General features: G+C 61.4%; 1 protein-coding gene across 5 annotated transcripts in view; it reads left to right on the top strand.

The window, feature by feature from the left end:
* TBC1D22A (TBC1 domain family member 22A) overlaps positions 1 to 15,857 on the top strand; it is a 299,948-nt gene extending 284,091 nt beyond the window's left edge. For all 5 annotated transcript variants that reach the window (XM_082739616.1, XM_082739615.1, XM_082739618.1 and 2 more), the window contains one exon: positions 15,318 to 15,857. In XM_082739616.1, the coding sequence (XP_082595742.1) occupies positions 15,318 to 15,446 (129 nt within the window). In that variant the 3' untranslated portion in view covers positions 15,447 to 15,857. The remainder of the gene's footprint in view (positions 1 to 15,317) is intronic.
* Positions 15,858 to 21,519: the final 5,662 nt, after the last annotated feature.

Here is a 21,519-nt window from a genome sequence, read left to right as displayed (position 1 = left end):
CAACAGGCCTGTCTTCGTTGCACGCGGAGATTTGCTTAAATGGTCATGAAGCAAACCCTCCTGTGTCTCCTGTGGAACCAGACCCCTGGTGCTTCCACTGTCGCAGAGGAAGGCCCTGTTTGTGCGGCGTTGGGGTTTCCTGCGTGGCTGAGCTGTACCCTCCCTGTCATTACGGGGGGTGGCACTGCCCGTGTCCTCTGCTGGGACAAGTCCAGGGGCAGCGGCCTCGCGGGATGTGCCTGGTGGGCGTCGCCCTGGGACAGGTGGTCTCCCCGGCCCGTCCGCCCTGAGCTGTGTGGGCCGGACTCAGATCCCTGATTGAAGGGACTCAGGCCTCTCCTTGCCCGCCTACCTGCTGCCCATCCCGCTGCCCCGGTGTCTGCCCCACGGCTCCCCAGTGCTCCCTGCACCGGGAGCCTTGTGGGGTGGCAGCGGCCTTTGGCGAGACTCCATGACGGGGGAGGCAGGAGTGTCCTGTCCCGTCCTGTCCACTCCTAACCCACCCTTTCCCATCCCTGTCCCGTCCCCTGTTGCTGCTGTGGCTGTGGCTGGGATCTGCCTGCCCGGCCCCCAGCCCCCGGCCCCTGACGCTCCTCCCCTGATTGTTTTGTTTGCGGTGATTGGAATTCCCCAGGCATTTTTTTGAGGGAGATGGGAGTCTGCACAAGATTGGAGAAAATCGATTTTCTCCAGTGACTGTCCTCAGACATATCTCTATTTTAACTAAATCATCTCTCTCTGCGGTGGGTTTTATTTTCCCTGTGGGATTGAGCTGGGGGCACCTGAGCCTGTGGGATCCCGGTGACTGTGGGGCAGCACGCAGGCCGCACCCTGTCCCCACCCCTGGCTCCGGGAGAGACAGCACGAGCCCCAGCCGGGCGCCCGTCCATCCTCCGTGTTCAGGGCGCTCCGAGGGAGGTGTGTGTGACAGGCAAACTCTGTGACTCTCGGCCCGAGTGGAAACACGTGTCCCTGACCTGCCGGCCCGAGAGCGCAGCCGGGGACACGTCCACTCGTCTCCTCCAGACGCCCTGTGTTCCTCCTCTCCTGACCCTGCGCTCGAACGAATACGGTGGCCTCTTAGGAGGGGATGCTTGGGCTCTGTGTTGTGGGTCCTGCCGGTGAGGGGTCTCTGCTCACTTCCTGAGAGCTGCGCGTCCTGCGGGAGGTTCAGTAGGAGCCTGGCACCCCTACGGTAAGCAGCTGCCGGCGCGTTGTTTCCACGACGCTCGCTGCCCTCGGCAGAGGCCCCAGGCGTCTCCGTAGACTCAGGGAAGCAGCTCCACCGGGCGGCTCCGGGCTCGGAGAGGGGAGGGCTTGGGGGCGGGGAGCTGACCCAGGTATTCCTGCCGCCACCACTTCCATTTCATGATGGCGTTTGTTGTATTAAAGGTGTTCGGGTGTGTGATTTTTACTTTTATTTTCCTTTAATTTTGCTGTAAGCAGGCTCCACAGCCAGCACAGAGTCCAGCACAGGGCTCAATCTCATCACCCCGAGATCAGCACCTGAGCTGAGATCCAGGGTCGGGCGCTTAGCCAGCAGAGCCCCGGGTGCCCGCGTGTGTGTGGTTCTTAAAGACAAAACGTTCTAGAAGGCTTTTTACCAAGCATGCGCCTCTCCCCACTTCCTCCCAGATCAAGAGTCGTTCTGTTTTTGTGTTTATCTCTGCCAGCGTAAGTAGCTCTTTCTTGGGTTTTCAGCTTTCATGACTTTCTGCAGCAGGAAGACCGGCCTTCTTACCGTCCACTGGCTGCCCCTTCTCCTCGGCGCCTCTCCTCCTGGAGGCCTTGCCTGGACACACACACACACATGCACACGCACACACACACGCACACGCACAGACACACACAGACACACATGACCCCGTGGGACCCCTTTCCCCCACTGGGGGCCCTGGCCAGATGCCGGGTGGGGCTGCTCCTCGTGGCCGTGCCACCGTCACTCATGCGGAGTCCCCGAGTTCGGCGCTGCACCCGCTCTGTCAGCCCCAGTGTTCGCAGCCGTCCCGGTTCCCGTAAACCGGTCCCGGACTCGTCCTGGCAGCTCCTGAGACGTGCGGTGCTCCGGGGGGTCGATGGCAGCTGTTCCGCACCCAGTTATCCTTGGGACCGGGGTCCCTGTGCTTCGGGAGAGCCCCCTTCCCTCGGGGCCCGGCACTCCTGCTGCTGCTTGGTCTCCTGCTTTAGGAGAGCTGGGCCTCTGGGCCCCCCAATCAGGGCCACATCCAGGGAGGCCCGAGAGGGGCCTGTCGCGTGTGTACTTGGGCAGACCGTGGAGTGGTGGTTGGCCTCTGTGGCCCCCACTTTCTCCCCGTGCACCCCATGCTGCCGCCCCGATGTCAGCAGTGTCAGTGGGCTCCGGCGCCTCACCTGCCCCCTTTCTGCCAGCCCCTCTGCCAATCTCTGTCCTCCCCACCCCCCAGTTTGGGCGTCTGGTGACCAGATTGTTGTCCAGCCGGAGCAGCCAGGGAGCCCGTGTGCTCTGGAAGGCTCCAGCTTTTCCGGTCAGAAAACTTCCGTACGTCATGAATGGCTGCTGCATTTCTCCCTGGGCTGCCTGTGGGAAGGTGGGCTTCTGTTCGGCCCGCATTTCTGATCCGTCCGAGTTTGATCTGTTTTGTTTGCATCTGTTCCATCGTGCAGAGAATTTCAACAAACTAGAACCTTTGAAAACCCAGGACCCTGGCCTTCAGCCCCAGAAGTCCTGGCCCCAGGGGCTGTGGGGGCCCCCAGGGACACAGAGGCTCTCCCCACGTGGAGGCGTGGGCGTCTGCTCGGCTCCCTCTGGCTCTGATATTCGGACCCCACTTACCTGCACATGTTGAAGATCTTGCCGTACCCTCGGACTCCTGTAGGGGAGTGTCCTGACGGGCTCAGTCGTGTGGCCTCCTGGGCTCCCTGTCCACCTGCCGCACCCGTCACAGCACCTGCTGGAGCCCGGCTGGTGAGACTGGATCCCCCACCCCCAGCCAGTCAAGCTTCAAGGTTCCACTGCCCTGCTGAGCTGGACTGTCACGTCCCGGGATCTGTGCAGCAGCCACAGCTCACCCTGACTCCAGGAAGCCAGCACGGCCCAGCTCCGCTGTCGGGCCTTCCATGACCTGACCAGGACACGGCGCCCTCCTGGCTCGAGTCTCTGCTCTGCCCCCACCCCCTCCCCAAGTGGCCTGCGTTCCTCTGCACCTGGCTGTGCACCTCGTCTCCTTGGGAGGCCTGCCTAGACTGCTGGCTGTCCTCGTCCCCAGCAGCTTAGTGCTGCCGCCTGGGAGAGGGTCGCTCCCGTCCTTGATGGGCTAGTCGGGGGTCCGGGCTGTCACCGCCCAGCCACATGGGACATGTCAGGGATGCATTTGTGGAAATGCCACGTTACCTAAGTGACTCATGTCAGGATAAGCAAGTGGTTGTGTTTCTGTTGGAATCCGGCGCTTGACCTCGCTGGGATGGACGCCACGTTCACCTCGAGATCTCGCCTCATTCAGGGCCCGTGTGTGAGCATGGGGCCTGGGGCCACTGTGGTCTCAGGGAGCCGTGTGAGAAAATTGGACTCTGGAAAGTGACCTTAGCAAATGTTCAGGTGGTGACGTAGCAAATAGCATCCTGTCCATTCCGCTAACCGCGCAGGCTCACGGTTTCCAGACCTGCTGGTCCTTGAGCACAGACTGGGTGAGACTCCGTCACTCCATGGCAGACCTCAGGGGCACACAGGACGTCTTGAAAACCAACATGCTTTTCACCAGGGCCCCTGGCAGCTAATCTCAAAGCAAAATCACAAAAATCTTTCCATGTTTTCATTTAAAATGAGCTTGATGTGACTGATGGCTGCGTGTCGGTCTGCTTGTGAGGGGCAGAGACTCGGCAGGTCCCTGGGATTCGTCCTAGGACCATGGTCCTAGTACCCCCAGCCTATGTGTGGGACACCAGGGACCGGTCACTCGCAGTCCAGGATTCAGTGTTTGCCAGAGGGGTCCCAGCTGTGCTGTGGAGGGGGAGATGCTGGGGCAGCACCTGGCCCTGCGGGCTGCTCCCAGGACACTGTCTCTCTTCCTGCAGTCGGGCTGTGTAGGCTGCTCTGGGCCCCGCCTGGCATCCCCCGCCCCGCTACGGCAGGAAAGCCGAGGACAGAGAACCTTCGTAACCACACTTGTAACCCCCCTGGTGCTCTTGCTGGCCGGAAACAGCTCAGGCTGGCTGCAGGGGACACATCCCCTGTGCCCTGTCATAAACCCCTGGGTCGTCAAGCCGACCTGGGACGTGGCTGTGTCCCCCTCCCCCTTTCACAAAGGCAGGATCTCCTGTCGAGAGCAGGGTCTCGTCTCAGCCTCGGGTCTCAGTCCCCCTCCTTTGAGCCTCGGTTGTGGGCCTGTGCCCAGCCCGCCGTCTGGCTGCCGCAGGGGAGACAGAGGGCGGCCGACGTCACGTCGCGGGTTTTGCCAGTGACTCTCTGCTCCTTTCTGCCTGTGAATTCGTCTTGCTTGCCATTAAGGAAAAAATTACACCCACCATTCAAATCATTAATTGAAAGGCCCTTATTATCTCATTAATGGTGTTTGATATCTGAGGCAGATAAACTTGGAGAAGCTCATCTGTTCAGCCCCTGAAGAAATGTAATTACATCTTGGGCCTTACTGAAATGTCTCACTCTCAGCTGTCGCGCGCGGTCTGCTGCTCCGCGCCCACGGACCCCCGTCAGATCTGGTGCGGAAATACGGCGGCGCCGGCCGGGCCTGGGCCGCCCGTGGGCAGAGCGGGAGGCCACGTTTCAGGAAGGCCTGTCCGGCTGCCGGGCTGCCTCTGGGCAGCCCCCGACTTCCCGCGCTCCTTGGGGGCCCTCCTCCCGTGCGCGGCCTCGCTGAGAATGAGCCCCGGCGGCGTGGCAGAGACAGGCTGAGACGAGGGACGGACTCGGCCGCAAGGCTGGACGGGGAATCACGGGAGAGCCGTGTCCCCGAGGCTGTGTCCTCTCGCCAAACCTGAGCTTTGCTGGTTGGGTTGCTTGCCAAGCTCCTGGACCTTCTTTGTGGAGAGCCTCCCCTGCCCCGCGGTGGTTTTGTCCGCTCTCTGTGTTTTCTGTGCCTGTGTAGCCAGCGCCCGAGTGTCCGATGTGGCCGTCGTGCACCCCCGAGCCTCCCGGACTCGCTCTCTGCTGGCGAGGGTCTCCTGTACGAAGGGGAGCCGGGGTCTGCTCCTCGTCAGGCCTGTGCTCCGCCAGCACCGTCTGCACCGGAAGAGACTGGCCAGGAAGACCCGCTTGGGGGGCAGGCTGGCCCCTGGGACTGGGCGGTGGAGAAGGACGGGGAGGGTGACTCTGAGGTTCTAAGACCCCCACTTGCGGGGGAGGTGAAGCCCCGCGGAGTGACAGGACCATGAGGGCGGGTGGCAGCTGGGTCCGTTAGGGCTGCGGCTCACTGCAGCCTCGCGCGGTCTCCCCTGCCCACGTGCCCCCGCCGGCTCCCCTCCGCGGGCTGCAGCGCCTGCTCGACCCCCGCTCAGGGTCCTTCCCGGGGACGGCCCATTTCAGTTGGCAGGGGACTTCTAGGGGTCTGGCTGTAATGTGCCTCCTTGAACCCGGAGCCTGGGGCCACAGGCACAGAAGGCCCAGGCTGCTCAGCACTCCTGGGCCGGACCCTCCTGGCCACCACCCGTGGGAGACCCTGGGTGATCACTCAGCTTCTCCCGGTGTGACCGGCACTGGCGAGTTGCTCATATAGTGTCAGCGAGCGGGAATCCTGCAGGGGGCCCACACACCTCGGCCCTCGCTCTGTCGTCCAGACAACGTGACAACGACAGCGTGCTAGCCAACTCCGACCAGAGCCCCCAACCCAGACCCCCCCATCAGGGAGTCCCAGGGGCCCAGTGTCACCACAGGTCCCTTGTGAGAGCTTCCCGTGCCCCTGCAGGCTCCAGCACGAGGCAGGCACACGTTTGGCTGTAGGGTCCTGGCTGAGGCCTCACCCGTCTGCTGGCATGGAAGGTACACTGAGAGGACACGGAGGGAGATGAGTGGGCGAGCGGGAGGAGAGGGTGGGCTGCCTCACGACCCTCGGACTGCACGGCAGGTTCATTCTCTTACCCTAATTAGTTTGAGGATTCTCAGGACAAACAGGATAGGATTTCTCAATTCAATTTTAGGGTGTTTGTTTTTTGTGCTAAAGCACACGGAAGTCACATTGATCTTTAATTCCTCATGCAAAGGGGAGTATTTGCTCGTAGCTTCTTTCGTGTGTCTGATTCTCAGCTGTGCTGGCGGGGGTAGTGGTGTCCAGCCGGGACCTGGAACGCTGGGGATGCCCAGTGTGGACAGGCTGCTGCTGGGCCCCGGGGCCTGTGGTCACCGTGCTGGCCCTCGTGGCCACAGGGGGGACTCTTGCCGGCCCTTTTGAGGGAGCTGAGGGCCCCATCTTTCCTTCTGCACTGAGGCAGCCATTCCCGGGGCTCCATCTGACCTTGGGGAGGCTGGGGTCCCTCTGCCGCAAACCCCACACTCTGTGCCCTCCGTGAACCTCACGGCTGAGACCAGATTGCTTCCTGAGTGGGTCCACCCGTCGGAGGGCCCCAGCCCCCTCTCAGGGTGAATGCCGGGAGGGGGGCGCTCTGCGGAGTGAGTCGTCAGTGTCGTGGCCACATAGTGGATTCCCGATCCCCCCGTAGCTCGGAGGCTCGGGGTCCCCAGGAACACGGGAGTGAGGGCACTGTGCAGGCGGACCGTGTCGGGGTCACTCCCAGCCCCTCACTGAGAAAGAATTGCCTGGAGTGACAGCTTCCAGAAGCGGCCGTGACCGTGTCTGGCCCTGCTTGCTGTGCGCGGTGTGTGTTCTGACTTAGGGCTCAGGCTGTTGTCCCTGGACGTGCTCCCCTCAGGGATGGGTCAGGCAGTGTGTGTCTGCCCGGCCCGCTGTCCTTCTGGGGAGACTTTGTCTTCTCCCGTCGACCTGGTTGGAATGTCCGTAGAACGCCTCCCTGGGGGGCCTTCAGGGTTGTAGGGGACAGTTCTCACTCCAGCTGCCTTGTTTGACAAAAGCCCGGGACACACACAGAGCCGGCTCAGTCTGCCTGTCCCAGCTGGTGGCCCTGCCTGGACTTGGGCCCTGTGACTTAGCTGAGGCTGGGTCGGCCCTGGATGCACATGGCTCCAGGCTTGTGAGCTGCCCTGCGGGGGTCCACCTCCTGCATTTTCTCCCAGTGGGGTCACTGCCCTCTGGGCCTCTGCAGGCAGCCTCAACACCCGTGCTCCCACAGTGCTCCCGTGGGAGGCTTCAGAGTGATGCCGCCTTTCCTGGGGCTCTCAGGGTGGTGAGCCTGCCCCGCGGCCGCAGGACGCCCTCACCAGTGCTCGGGCTAGCTTCCCAGCACAGGACCTGGCGCTCGCCGCGAGGTGCCCGGGTACACATTTGTATTCAGGTGTTGCCGTGAGAGAAGCTCCGCTCTTAGTGCCATGTTTTATGTCTCCAAATAATCCCTTTGTAATAAACTTAATTCCTGCCTGAGCATGCATACCAGCCTGTGCACCTGTCACAAAGTCAAATAACGTGACATCTCCGGTTACATTATCACTCTTGATTAGAGTCTTACTCCTCAATACCAGCCTGTGATTCCGCGGGCACTCCCTGCCACGTTAATGTCTTCTTACAGTCGTTATCGGGCGACACCGCTGTCACTCGGAGATGGGTGGCTGGGAGCAGCAGCGACCCCCCAGAGGAAGCCCAGCAGTTTCGACGCCGGCTGTCCTCCTTGGAGCGGCAGGCGTCATTCTGAGCAGGAACCGAGCTGTGCATACGTAGACATGAACTGAAGAAACCAGACTGCTCAGGCTCCGAGTGGTGTGTGCCGGGTCGTCTCCTCCAAGGCCCCGCTTCCCAGTTGGCACCACTTATTTTCAAACGGGTCCCCTCCATGACAGCAAGTGTTGCCGTGCTGGGCCACTGCAGGAAGTGGCCGGTGTACCTGGGAGCTGCCCTTGCTTGGCAGCCGGCCAGGCCTGGAGGGGAGGTGCCCCTGCCTGGCTCTCCCTCCCTGCAGCCCCGGTAGCCCCCGGGGCGCACAGCTGGGTGGCGGGCCAGTGGCCATGCGGTTCTCTGTGCTGAGGCGCCTTGTCAATGCTGTGAAAAGACGACCTCCCTGGAAAATGTGCCCCTTGCCGTTGCCGGCCCATGGACAGCCTGAACAGGTGCTGATCTGGAGGGCCTGCGGCTCAGACTGCAGCACTGTGCCGGTAGGGCTGGCCCCGTCACTCCGCAGCCTGCGCCGTGATCAGACTGCCTTGTTCCCCCTGTCATGGTCTCCAGAGGGAGGGGCTCACTGTAGGCCTCCTAGGAACTGTCCCCCTAGGAGCTGTCCCCCCCGCTTTGGCTGGCTTCTGTGGGGCTCATGTGCCCTTCACGGGCACACTTTCAGGCCTTGAAACAGAGGGCTGTTGTCCCCAGACCTGGAGTTCAAAGAAATTGCCCTGGCGAGGGTCACACAGCTGATGCTGACCCCGGGGCAGTCCCGCTCCGCACCTGGGCCCTCCTGCCTCCACCGCTGCCTCAGGAAGCCCCTCCCGACCTCCCCAGTGAGAAGTGAGCCCCAGGATTCTGCAAGAAGAGTAGGAACCAGAGGAGATTTTAACAAGTGTCTGTGTCAAGGGGCTTGGTCTTGTTGCTTGTGTCTAAGGGGTTTCTTTGAAAAGTTGGGTAGTTTGTGGTGTTTCCTGAAGGAGGGAGGTTGGAAGAAAACCATCGGGCCAGGGCCTTAGAGACGACGGTTTTGTGTGTCCGATTCCCTGTTCCTGCGGAGCTCACCTGAGTCGCACTGGTTGACGGTGTGGCTCAGTCACAGTGGTCCCTGCCGTGCGATGTGTTTGTTCTCACGCGTCCGTGTGATCGGTAACGGTGCTAATTGAACAGAAGCTGCCTGTGCGCCAGGCCCTCCGCTAGGCCCTGGGAGCGCAGCCCCGCACCGCCGTAGCCGGGGTCTGTTGGCTGCTTGTGGAAGCAGCTCGTCTCCGGACTCCGGAGGGGGAAGGACAGAGCCATGCGGGCTCCTCCAGGTCTGTCCTGGAGGTTTTGTTAATGTTCCCATTTGTCTGCCCCCCTGCCGCCCACCCGCCCGTCTGCCCATCTGTCCACCTGCTGACCCCCTGTCCATCGCTCCGTCTCCCCACCCGCTCACCCCTGCACCCATCCCCCGTCTCTCACCTGCCCATCCGCCCGTCCCTCCACTCATCCGTCCGTCCGTCCGTCTGCATCCGCGCACTTGCCCACCTGCGCGTCTCTCCCTCCCTCCAACCCGTCCCTCCACTCCTCCGCCCATTCCTCCGTCTGTCCGTCCACTCATCTGCCCATTCCTCCGTCTGTCCGTCCACTCCTCCGCCCATTCCTCCGTCTGTCCGTCCACTCCTCCGCCCATTCCTCCGTCTGTCCGTCCACTCATCTGCCCATTCCTCCGTCTGTCCGTCCACTCCTCCGCCCATTCCTCCGTCTGTCCGTCCACTCATCTGCCCATTCCTCCGTCTGTCCGTCCACTCCTCCGCCCATTCCTCCGTCTGTCCGTCCACTCATCTGCCCATTCCTCCGTCTGTCCGTCCACTCCTCCGCCCGTCCCTCCTCCCTCCCTCCATTCTGTATTCACCCGCACCCAGCCATCCATCTGTCCGTCCGCCCGTCCATCCATCCTTCTACTCATGCACCTGTCCCTCTACCCACCCGTGCCCCCTGTCCGTCCGTCTGTCCGTCTGTCCACCCGCCCATGCAGAAGTCACATTTGTTTGGACGCACACCCTGCTGCTCTCGGTTGAGCACTGTGATGTTTGAATCCTGTGGGGCCGAGGCTGTCTGAGTCTTTGCCCTCGAAGATCTCAGCCAGGTGATAAGGGCTGTGGTTGGATCCTGCATAGATCTGGATGGTCGCTGCCCTGTGGAGGTGTTGTAGGAACCACACAGCTCCCCAGCAGGATGTGCTGGGGGAACGGACTGCTCTGACCTAAGCCTTGGCCTCCAGGGGGACCTCTTTTCCTGGAAACCCTGGCTCTGCCTTCCCAGGGAGGGGCACTATGCAGGGGGCCATGACCAGGAGCCACCTCTGTCCCTACTCCCACCCACCCCACCTGGCCGGCTTGAGCCGGGCAGTGTCCTCTCTGTCACTGAGGAGCTCAGTGGAGCCCGTGGGGAGTGGGGAGAATCGTGCAGTGAACATGTCCATGCATCGACAGAGACGTCCTTCAAGCCCGTGGGTCGCAGATCTGGAGCCCTCGGCAGTGACCTGGGAGCATTCCAGACACATTCCTGGAAAGGTCAGTGTCCTAGCAGCAGGCAGCGTGCAGCCAGTGTTCCTCGAATCAGGAGGCAAGAGCCCGGCCTGTGTCCGCATAGTTCTGAACTGCTTCCAGGAATAAGCTCACATTTTAAATATCGCCATTGGCTTCAGGGGATGCGGCCACACCCGGGACGCTGGGGACGCTGTAAGCACTGCACGGAACTCCAGGGGTTTGAGCAACAAACTCATCTCTGCGAGCTGGCGGTTCGTGAACCCCACCTGGAGCAGCTTGCGAGCCGACCTCCGTGCTCGCTGCCCTGCAGAGGGGCAGGTGCCGGCGGGTTCCACCCTGGGTGCTCCTGCCTTTCCCGCTGCCCTTGGGAGCCTTCTGGGATGTTCTGGCTGCCAGAGGGTCCCGAGGAGGGAGGCCCGGGTGCGTGCCATCTGCCAGTCCGGTGCCCGCGGGGCGCGGTGCTCTTCGTGCTCCGCAGAGCAGTGCCCTCTGACGCCCTGTAAGCCCTGCCGTGGGGGAGACCGTGAACATGCTGGCTGCCTCCCGAAGTGGAATAGAACCAGGGGAAATACCGCATTTTGTATTGAGCCAGAAATCCAAGATTCAGCCTTCCAACCTGTAATCCACATGGAAGCCGTGAAGGTGCACTCCACAGTGCTTTGTGCAGGCTGCCGGGAGTCCAGGGTGCACCGTCCCTGGCACGCACCCCGCGGGGACTCTGCAGTAGCCAGGCAGACGGGAGGCCTGGCTGTGACTCTGCTCAGGACCACGTGTCATCTGCGTTACGGTCAGTGACCTGTCACCCGATACCCACCTCTGCTCACACGGGGCGCGCGGGTACGCCTGCAGGCCAGGCCTGGGGTGGAGCTGCTGGCTGCTGCTGCGATGTGCCCGTGGCTTGGTGTGCGGTCACCGGCCGACGGATGGATGGATGGACGGATGGACGGATGCGTGAGGTCGGGAGCGTTTGCCTTTCCTGGGTTCTCACCTGTGCCTTTCTCTCCCGTTCACTCCGCCACTGGTGCTGGCCATGCCGCCACCTTTCTTCTGCAGACAGACCTGCTTCCTGTTGCCCAGGGGAGCATTGGTCACCTCCCTTGGGACGTAGGTGTGTTCCTGGGCTGGGGGGCCTGCACAGCGAGGGCACTGGGGCTGTCGCCCGGTTAGGGGAGGCCCTGCGGCCTGCAGAGATCCGGCGGTCAGCTCTGACCCTGGACTCAGCTGTGTGACACCACGTGGCGGTGGGTGTCCTGGCACAGAGGCAGAATGATCATCTTTCCTCTGATGCTCCTCGAAGCTCACACGCAGTCAGACCTCTGGGAGGATTTTGAGTTAAATACGGTTCATTTTGTGTCTGGCTTGAGAAGCTGAAGGTTGGGGCCAAAGAGAATGAAAAGCAGCATCCTCCTGGGTTCGCCGGCCCTCGTAGAATATGCTGCCTCGGTGCCGCCCCGGGGGCTCGGGGGCTCTCTGGGGGCACCCCGTCCAGGGCTGGGGGTTCTCACCCCGGTACCTGCAGCAGGCTGTCCTGCCCCCCGCCCCCTCCCGGGCGGATCGCCCACTACGAGTTCGATTTCTTACTGAACTTGTCTCCTCAACTACCTGTTTCCCCACAGATGCTCGTTCTTTTATCAGAACCGCACCGGCCGCTGCGACTGTCACTTTGGCCGCTCGCGGTAATTACGGTGGTAATGTCCGAGTCGGGGATGCCCCGCTCGTGCGTGCCATGTGCCGGCCTCGTCACGGGCACTTGGCACCTGCTGGCAACACGGAGGGAGGGCGCTGCTGTCCCTAGTTGCAGGGGGGAACCTGAGAACAGCGCCAGGAGGCTTGCCCAGGGCCTGGAATCCGCCGAGGCACGACCGGGGTCTGAATCCGGGCAGTTCCGCAGCGTTTCAAGTGTGTGCTTGCCGCTGACTCCGGGTCGCCAAGCGGACTCTTCCCTGACTGCCACCACGTGCCGGCCATTCTGTTTCAGGGCTGTGGGGGTGCTCGGGCCTGAGGACGTCACAGGGAGAGCGATCCCCCCGTGACAGAGGGTCGTGCGGTCGTGGCGGCGTGTGGCTGGGGCCTGGACGGCTGGGCTGTGGCTCGCTGCCGCCCCTCACTGCCGCCTGCCCTCCCGGACGCCTCTGCAAAGGGCCAAGCAGACCAGCAGCTCTGGGGTCATGGAGGGCCCCCTTTTCACTGTATGGGAGCCCGAGCATACATACCTGAGCATACCGGTGTGTCCCCACCTCGTCCTTTGCGGCAGGTGTACTCGCCAGAGAGAATCCTGCTTTGTAGATGGCAGCGTCCTTCCTCTGACTGGAAAAATAGAACCTTTTGGTGGAAGGACCCAAAGCAAAAATATCATTTGAGCTTTAACACTGGAAGGTCCTCTTGGAACCCAACCAGAGGCAGGAGTCAGCAGTGGCAGATTTCCATCTGGAAGGTGGCCCGCGCGGCGTGTCTATGATGGTGAGCTGCCGACCTTCACGCCAGGCCCACGTCCGGGGCCTGCGACGATGCCCCTGCCCGTGCCGCGGCCGCATGAGTGTGGCTCCGCTGGGGCCACCTGGCGCTGGGGGGCCTCCCTGGGGGAGGGCCCGGACAGAGGGAAGACCACCTCCGACCCACATGCTCAGGATGGGCCGTCCACGTGCAGGGTCCCAGCTGTGCTTCGCCCCGAGAGGCGGGACTGCGTGTCCGGGCCCGTCCTGCAATGCTGGGCTGGATGCCCGGGCCCGCAGCTTTCTCAAGCTCCCTGGGCGGATCCTGACCCAGGGGCAGGGCTCAGAGCTACAGACCTTCAGCCGTCCGGGTGGGACGGTTCCACTGCTCACGGCTGTCAGGACAGTTGGTGTCGCCGTGGACAGCGCGCTGATGGGCCGGCGGGGAGCTGCAGGTACAGGAACCAGAATGTGCTCTCACCGCAGCTCGGCTAATGTGCAGGAGGGCGGGAAGAGTATCACTGGGACCCGACTCGTCTGACATCAGTGTCCTGGGCAGAACTTCCTCTCCTTTTTATGTCTGCTGCCGGGGCCGAGTGCTGCCTGTGGACCTCAGTTTCCCTCTAGGTTTGCGGGACTGGGCTATTGACGGGCCCTGACTCAGCCCCTCGGCCCCGCCACTGCTCCGCAGGCCGACTGTCCCTGAGAGGGCCGAACCCCCTGCGATATGACCGGTGGCAGCTTTATGAGCGATGGCCCTTTGCCCAAATGGTGCGGGCAATGCCAGGCAGCCCGTGGCCAGTCGCCGGGCCGTGGTTCCCGCATCGGAGACACTCTGCCCCGTGCATAAATAAGACAGGCCCTTTTGAAAGCGAAATCTGTATTTAAGGATGCGTTGGGCTGTGTTCCTCGCCTCCCGTAAAGGTCAGTCGGATAGATTTTTCCTTCTTTAGCATTGCAGACTGCGAAGCGCTGGGCATTTCTATTCTCCCTCCATCCAGGGAGCCTGGGGGACTAAATTAGATTCTGAAATTGAGTGTGCGTGTGCGGGGGAGTCGGTGAGGTACCGTAATGGGAGGGCATTGCTTCTCACCTTGCAAGTAGCGAGGTCATGATAATATGAAGCGAAGTGGATTAAAAATAAAACCAAAGGTATTTATTTACGACCTGCTCAGAATTGGATTGGCGTCCGTGTAAGTTGCAGCTAATGGTGAAAGACAGCAGATTGATGTTGATCTGTCCCTGGGGACATTCTGCCAGTGAAATTTGCTCCGCGAATTCAATTTAAAGGCCCCCAGAAAGTATCCAAAATGCAAAAGGAAATGGGGTTGAGGAAGGGGATAAAGCAGCCGCGGTGAGCCGACCGCGGGGGACAGTTGTGGGGCGCGTCTCGCGGTAGGGCTGGGCTCTGCATGGCTCACGGACCCACGGCGCCGCGTCGTTCCACGCCAGGTTCTGGCCTTCCCTCGTGGGAACTGGGACCCCATTCTGCAGATGAGGAGCCTGAGGCCGCGAGGCGGTCAGTGGCTGGGCTGGCCTCACAGCCAGATAGCAGAGCAGCCGGGGCTGGGTCCAGACCTGCTGTTGAGTCTGTGGCCTGAGAGCTCCCAGCGGCCGGCTCTGTGGGACGGCGTGGCCACCCCCAACCTACAGATACAGGGCGTGTGGCTAGCAGAGGGGTGTGTACTGAGGACCAGACTGGGATGCGAATGCGTCATCCGTCCTGTCCAGCACCCCCTGATTGTGTGCCCCGCCCCGGCCTTGTGGGGACAGGAGGCTCGGTGGACGGCACCAGTGTGAGTGTCCCAGTGCTGCGCCTTTCCAGGCAGGCAGGGTGGGGCAGCCCAAATCACACACCCTGTCTGCCACCTTCCTCTGCCGGCAGCCTCTGAGGGCCAGCACCAGCACCCTGAAACCCCGGCCACCCTTCCTGCTCACTCAGATCTGGTTCTGGGGCGATGGGCAGGCTGGAGGGAAGGCCCCAGTGCTCCAGAGCCAGGGCCCGCCGGGCTGTCCACACAGTGTGGGCCCACTTCCCGAGAGGGAGTCTGGCCTCAGGCTTTGCCCGACCTGTTGGCCCAGTCCCCCATTTCTCCTGCGAGAGCCCCAGCCCAGGAAGCCATCCTGGTCACATAGCTCTCCCCACTTCTGCCGGAACCCTCCGGGTGCTGGACCTGTGCTCCCCGAGACCTGCCCTTCGGGGGGTTGCCGCTCTGCACAAGGGCCACGGTCCCTCAGAAGACCTGGTCCGTGGGCAAGGCTGTGGGTCTCATGCCTCACTATGGCCCCGGTCATGCTGTCCTTTCTAGCACTTTCTTCAGTATCCTTCTCTCTGGTTTCTAAACTGTGAGCTCTTGAGGCACGTCCTGTGTCCTATAGGGGGTGAGCTCAGTGCCCACCGGGCGAGCCTGGGTGGACTGGGTCAGCGGTGGGTCTCCAGCCTGGTTTTCCCTGGAAACCCTGAGTGCTGGCTGAGGGACAGTGACAGAGGCTGCCTGGCATGTACCCCCCCACCCAGCACGTACCCACCGCGGGCAGAGCCCGCTGCCAGCCAGTCCCCACCCAGGGGATCCCCTGAATTGCAGCCGCCCGCCCCATAGCTGGTCACCTGCTCTGACCTGGGCTTGTCTCTCTCCCCCCAGGAGCTGCTGCTCTTCCTTCAGAACCTGCCCACGGCGCACTGGGGCGACGAAGACGTCAGCCTGCTGCTGGCCGAGGCCTACCGCCTGAAGTTTGCCTTTGCGGACGCCCCCAATCACTACAAGAAGTGAGCCGGGGCCGGCGCAGCAGGCCGCACCCCGCCGGGGGCCGTGGGTCCGGGGCCGAGGACAGGTCTTGCCGGGCAGCCCCGTTCTCCAGGGAGCAGGCTGGGACAGGGCGTCAGACGAGGGCCAGGGCCTGGCTGGGGTGGGGGGGCTGCTGCCTCTGTTTCCTGAGATACCAAAGAGAGCCGGGGAGGGTGTTGGCCCTTCAGGGGCCCTGCCCTGGAGCGTCCTTGCCCAATGCCCGCCTCCTGGAGCCGCCAGGGCGCAGCAGCCTGAGAGCCGGACCCTCTGGAGAGGCCTGCTGTCCGGTGCTGGGGCGGAAGGAGGTGGCCGTCATCTCATACCTGCTTTGAAATGCAAAAATCCTATTCTGTTGAGTGAAAGAAAATAAAACACAGACAAGAACATAGAAGTGAATGTTGCCCTCCCCTGTGAAGTCTGTGTCCCCAGGGGCTTCTCGAAGTTGGCTTTACTCCTGTAATCGTCCGTCCCTCGGGCTTTAGCGTGTCCCTGCTCTCTTGCCCGAGACTGAACTGGGGACCGCCCTGTGCGCTGGCCGAGTGGCTGTGCGGCTCTGGCTCCAGCAGGCTGGGAGCAGGGTGAGGAGCTGAGCAACGGGCCTGCTTCGCATCTCCAGCCTCTTGGAAGACAGCATTTCGGGGCCGTGTGCTGTACTGCTGGGGTATTGGGGGGAGGCGCTCAGGGCCCTGCAGCCCTGGGGACATGCCACACAGGCTACTGCGGAGGACGGAGCTCCCTGCGCTGGGCTGTCAGGACCTGTGGGTTCTGTGTCTGTGATCAGAGTCCTCGAAGCTCGCTCTGTGGCCTCCTCACCGCCTCTCAGATCTCCGCGGGTTCCTTGCTCAGCTGACGGCTTCCTGTGGTCTGGGGTCGCTGGGGCTCAGAGCCCCGGCACAGAAGGTCCTGGACTGGCCTGCCTGGGGCTCCGCGGTGGCCACACACGCTTCCCATATGCCCCCGACACATGCGGAGGTACACCTGTCCCAGGCACATGGTTGGCCAGGACGTGGCCGCCCTGTGGCTCTGCTGGCCCACACTGACCCTTGAGCCAGGACAGGCTCCTGTCCTCAGCTCCGCCTCCTGCTTGTGGACCTGCGTATCTGGAGGCACCTCCTCCCCGCCGCGGGCCCGCACTGGAGCCGCCTCAGTGCCCCTGCCTCTGCCCGCTGGGCGTGAGGACTCTGCGAGAAGCCCGTGAGCGGGGGCAGGAGTGCCTACACACGTGAGGTGTGTGTGTCCTTTCCTCTTGTTAAAAAGATTCTCGTGGTATCATTTCCACGTGTGATGTGGAAATCAGTGCCGAGCACTGTGCAAATGTGCGGTGTTCCCCGATCAGCCCGGGCGGGCCGGACGCTCAGGCTGGCGAGACAGAGCTGCAGCCCCGGGGTCAGGGCCCGTCTCCGACCGGGGCTCGGCGGCCCAGCAGCTCCTTCTCCAGCCAGAGTGCGGGGTTCCTGGAGGACGGCCCACGGCCGCGCGGGAAGCCCCGTCCTGCTTGGCTGCCGCCCCAGAAACCGCCGTCACAGCCGGGCTCACCCGCACGGCCAAGGCATGGGGGACATGGACGTCCACCTCTTGAGGCGGCTACTTTTTGCAGTAGGAGGCTCTGCCAGGTTAGATGAAGCTCCACGTGTGTCTTCCTGTGTCTGTGAGCCTGAGACCGACCCTCGGAGCCCCTCGATCGGAACCGATGGAAGGGTGTTCTGTCTGAGAAGTGATGAGTTGGACGCAGTGAACCCCCAGCCTTGGCCTGATCCGAGGACCCTCCTAAGGGAACAGGGCTGCCCCGGGCCAGGCGTCTTTGGTCCTTGGAGGCCAGCTGAGAGTGGGGGCGCTGGGCTGAGTCCTGGCCCAGGAGGACCTTTGGGGAGCCGGAGGTGTAAGGCAGAGCAGGAGTCACACTCGGGCCGAACCCCAAACCCTGACTCTGCCCGGCTGAGGGTCGGATCCAGGCCGGCCCCATGACCATCTGCCAGGCCCGGGATGGGAAGGGCCTCCTCACCACAGCCGGTCAAGTGCCTCCTGGGACCCGGACACACCCGTCCCTGCTCCCAGCCTCCTGGGGTCCGTGAGACAAGGCCCCCGTGAGCCCCTGGCCCCTCCGGCGCCCCACGCCTACACTTCCCCACCGTGGGGACTCCCCAGGGCAGCATGTCACTGTCGGCCGTCTCGTGCTGTCCACTGCTGGGGTGGGGTGAGGCACTGTCCCCCGGGGCGGCCGGAGACGCCGCAGGGTGGCAGAGCTCCCCTCGCTATCCCCCCATGACCCAGCGCCGTGCGGAGCCGGGCTGGCTCCCAGGCCCTGTTGCCGGCTCGGGCTCGCGGGGTGGGCAGGCACCGTCCCTCCCTTGCGTGGGCGGTGGGGCTGCCGGCCCAGAGCTCAGAGCTGGTGGCCACTGCCACTTGTAGCCATGGTTTGCTGGTGTTGGTGGCGGCGGTTGACTCCTCAGCCCATGCTGGGGTCTCACAGCCCCCACAGGTGGCTCCAACCCCGAGGTCCTGAGACAAGCCCCCGAGCCCTTATCCCTGTGGCCCTCACCTGGCCAGGCTACCGAGAGCAGCCCAGCCTGTTGGCACTGCTGCCAAGTGGAAGGTGCCAGAGAGAAGTTTGAGGGGTGTCCGGGCCCCGGGCAGGTCTGATGCGCTGGGGGTGTGGCGTGATTCGGACTAGCCGGTGGGCGGGGCTTCTGCGCTGGTATTCCCTGTGGCTCTGAAACGGGGGAGCTCTCTCCTCCCATCCCCACATTTCAACAGACGGGTTCCATCGGGACCGCGGGCGTCCGTCTGCCTTGACAGCGGGCTGGCGGGCCTGCCATCCGAGCCACTTTTTGGTGATGTGGGCAGACACCGCTCCCAGGGTCAGGCGGCGGGGGCCCCCCTGAGTCTCCCCGGTCCTGCCCCACCCCAACAGACCCTCTCCCCTTACCCCTTCCGCCTCGTGCTCCGCAAGCACCCAGAGATCGTGGCCACTCGGGGGCCTGCCCTGCTCAGCTGCGAGGCCTGTCCCCCTCGTTCTGTAGCACGACTGACCGTCAGCCAAGAATGGCCAAGAATGCTCGAAGCCCCCATGTGACCATGCGCCAAGGATCTAACCCCCGAGCCCATTGCATTAACAATTTGAGGCAGATTATTCATTTGGGAAAAAAAATACACATCCAGCTGCTTTCCTGATGATGGTTTTAAACGTAAAAATTAAAATTCCCCCAAATGCTCAAAATAGAAATAGGTATTTTTTAGAACAGGGAATGGCAAAAGCCTTTTTGAGTGTGATTCCAGTGACCAAATGACCTGGATGGTCTGATAAACCACGTACACCGTGGAGCAGCTGTGAGGACCCCAGCACCGGCCCCTGCGCCCCCGCCCCCGGTGGGCAGAGGTGAGTGCCAGCCAGCCGAGCAAACGCATTCCCAGCCTGAATGAGATACTTACGTTCCCGAAGACGTATCGAGTTCTTGGAAATAACTCTCGGAAATAGAAACGGGCGCAGTACAGAAAGCAGGGAATTCTCAAAAGGGGGCGGCAGGGTGGTCAGTAAGTCGCTCGCATCATTCACAGTTGGGCGGGAGGCAGGGCAGGAGCTGAGGGGGTCCTGCGGCGCCAGCTGCCTGCTCTCAGGCTGCATTCCTGGCCGTTGGATCCGTTACAGTGGAAAACCAGCACGCTCGCTCTCAGTCTACATTTTTCTCCGAAGATCTAGCAGTGATTTTTGTGTATTTTTTTACTTTTAAACTGAAGTCTAATGCTCACAGAAGAGGGCACCCTGCAAATCTAGCACCCAGTGAATTACCGAAGCAACACCCGGGCTCCACAGTCAAGGTCAAGGAGAACCCCTGGCCCTGGCGCACCCCCCATCCCCCCACCGGTCTCCCTAAGCGTGACGCCATCCCGACTCCCGGCACCACAGTTTGGTTCTGGCTCTTCCGAAACTGTTCTTGAACGGGGTCGCACGGGATCTGCTTCTGTGAACGACATACTTTGTACAGCTTTCTGCTCGCGAGGGCGTCCACGCCTGGGCAGCCGGGGTTCGGTCGGTCCTTCCTGCTGCTGTCGTTTTTCCCTTCAGACGAGTGGGTCACAGTTCCTGTGGATGGTTGCCAGGTGGGGGCTGTCACAACCACGGCGGCTCCGAGCGTCGCACGCGCGTCCGTCCTAGGTGGGCGTGTGCCCACCACTCGGGGGTGTTCGTCGAGGAGTGCGATGATGGGGCTGCGTGGCGTCTCCCCCACCCGAGAGGATGGCGGATTGTGCCACAGTGATTCCCCAGTGTAGGTTTCCACCACGGGGCTCGAGGGTCCTCGTTCCCCCACACCCTCACCCGCTCGAGGGCCTTGGCCGTCCCAGGGGGAGGGTGTCTCAACACTTCCCTCCGCCCCGGCCTCCCGCACGTCTCCCCACGCAGCGCAGCGTCTGTTTCCGTCCTGCCGCAGCCAGAAAGAGCCCTGCTTGGGCCCTCTTGTTGTCCTAATATCCTAAGTGCTTTCTCGTATCATTATAATTCTTCAAAAACACGGTTTTAATGACTGCGCAATATTCTGTCGCATGGATTAACGTGATCCTGTGTGTCCCTTGCAGTACGTCAAGCTGCTTCCATTTCTTCCTGGTGCAGATGCTGCTGTGACCGACACCAACGCTCCTGAACGCATTTCCAAGGCAGGTGTCCCCCAACCTGGCAAAGCTTGCGTCACGCCACCGCACTTTTCTGAAATACCCGTTAGTATCTGTTTCCACTAACTGAAAGGCTCTAGAGAGGACTTTATGAGAAAAGGTGGAGAGGGAAGATGGCATTCGGCGTTGGTTCCCGGCAAGCCGGTCGAGACACCGCGAGAATGGCATCCCCACCCCCCATCCTTCCCTGGGACTCCGCTGGGTGTCCCGCTGCCCGCCGCCGCGGCTCCGGACTGTGGCTGTGAGCGTCAGGACTTTCCCTCACTTGGGCATCTGTTAGCAATATGTGTCTGTCCTAAGGTATCAGGAGGGCGTAAGAGAGGGGATCTTTTTGTGGTCTGGGAATACGCGCACATCTTTTCGTATAAATTAATGGTAATGGCCTCTTTGCTTTTTGCCATTTTGGCTTAGGGCAGATTTTAGGAATGTTCTACTTTCCGCGAGTTGGGGGAACCCTGTAGTGGATTCTGCAGTCATTAGTGGGGAGTGGGTAAGTAGGCATCTCCCCCGTGCCATCTTCAGTGACCGAGGCTGCAAGTCTGCCCATCTGGCTGACCTGCGAATGTCTTAGCGAGTGCAAGGTTAAGAGACGATTGAACATGTAAGGGTGAAAAACTAGAAATCGAGTGTATACCATCCAGGAGAGGGGAAAAGAAAGTGAATGAGCAAAACTGAAGCTAAGAAAGGGGATGGGGAAAAGCAAAGAGAAATGCGGTAACTAAGAGCCTGGCCCGTGCGAGTCCAGATAAATCTACTCAGAGAGATTCACGTTATACTGTTTGGAACCTCATAAAATCCAGTAACATACAATTTGCAAGAGATATACCTAAAACAAGACGACACAAGACTTGAAAGAAAAGCATGAAGAAAATTAATGTGAGGAAACATGGCTGAGAATATCTGTGTTCCCCTAAAATCTATCTGAGGAACATTCACAGGACAAAGGGGCACGTATGTCCTATGATCAGAGAGCACCTTAGCCATGTGTCTGCGTAGATAGGGATGTAGCCCCAACTGAAAGCAAAGAGGGACCCAATCACGGATGAAGGTTGACCTTGCCACAGCACGTGGGACATGCTAGCCTATCTTGCAGAAAATGTGGTTAAGCGAGGGATACATTTAAAAAACAGAAATTTGAAGAAAAATTATTACGCTAAGAGAATTTTGCTCTCCACAAACAGAATGTGCATTTATTTCCAGCACATGAGAAACATTTAAACATTATCAATGTTGGACCTGTCACAAAGGAGATTTCAGTAAACCCAAAGCCTCACTAGGGCTATAGACCCATATATTCTGTCCACCATGCCACAGTTTTAGAAATCAAAACCAAGGAGAGAAAACCTAAGTGTCACTCCCCTCCCGTATACATATAAATAATCTGCTGAAGTAT

Source organism: Mustela nivalis, assembly GCF_964662115.1.
Source record: "Mustela nivalis genome assembly, chromosome: 7".
In the NCBI taxonomy this organism is placed as follows: Eukaryota; Metazoa; Chordata; class Mammalia; order Carnivora; family Mustelidae; genus Mustela; species Mustela nivalis.
This window is presented reverse-complemented; position numbering and strand designations above follow the sequence as displayed.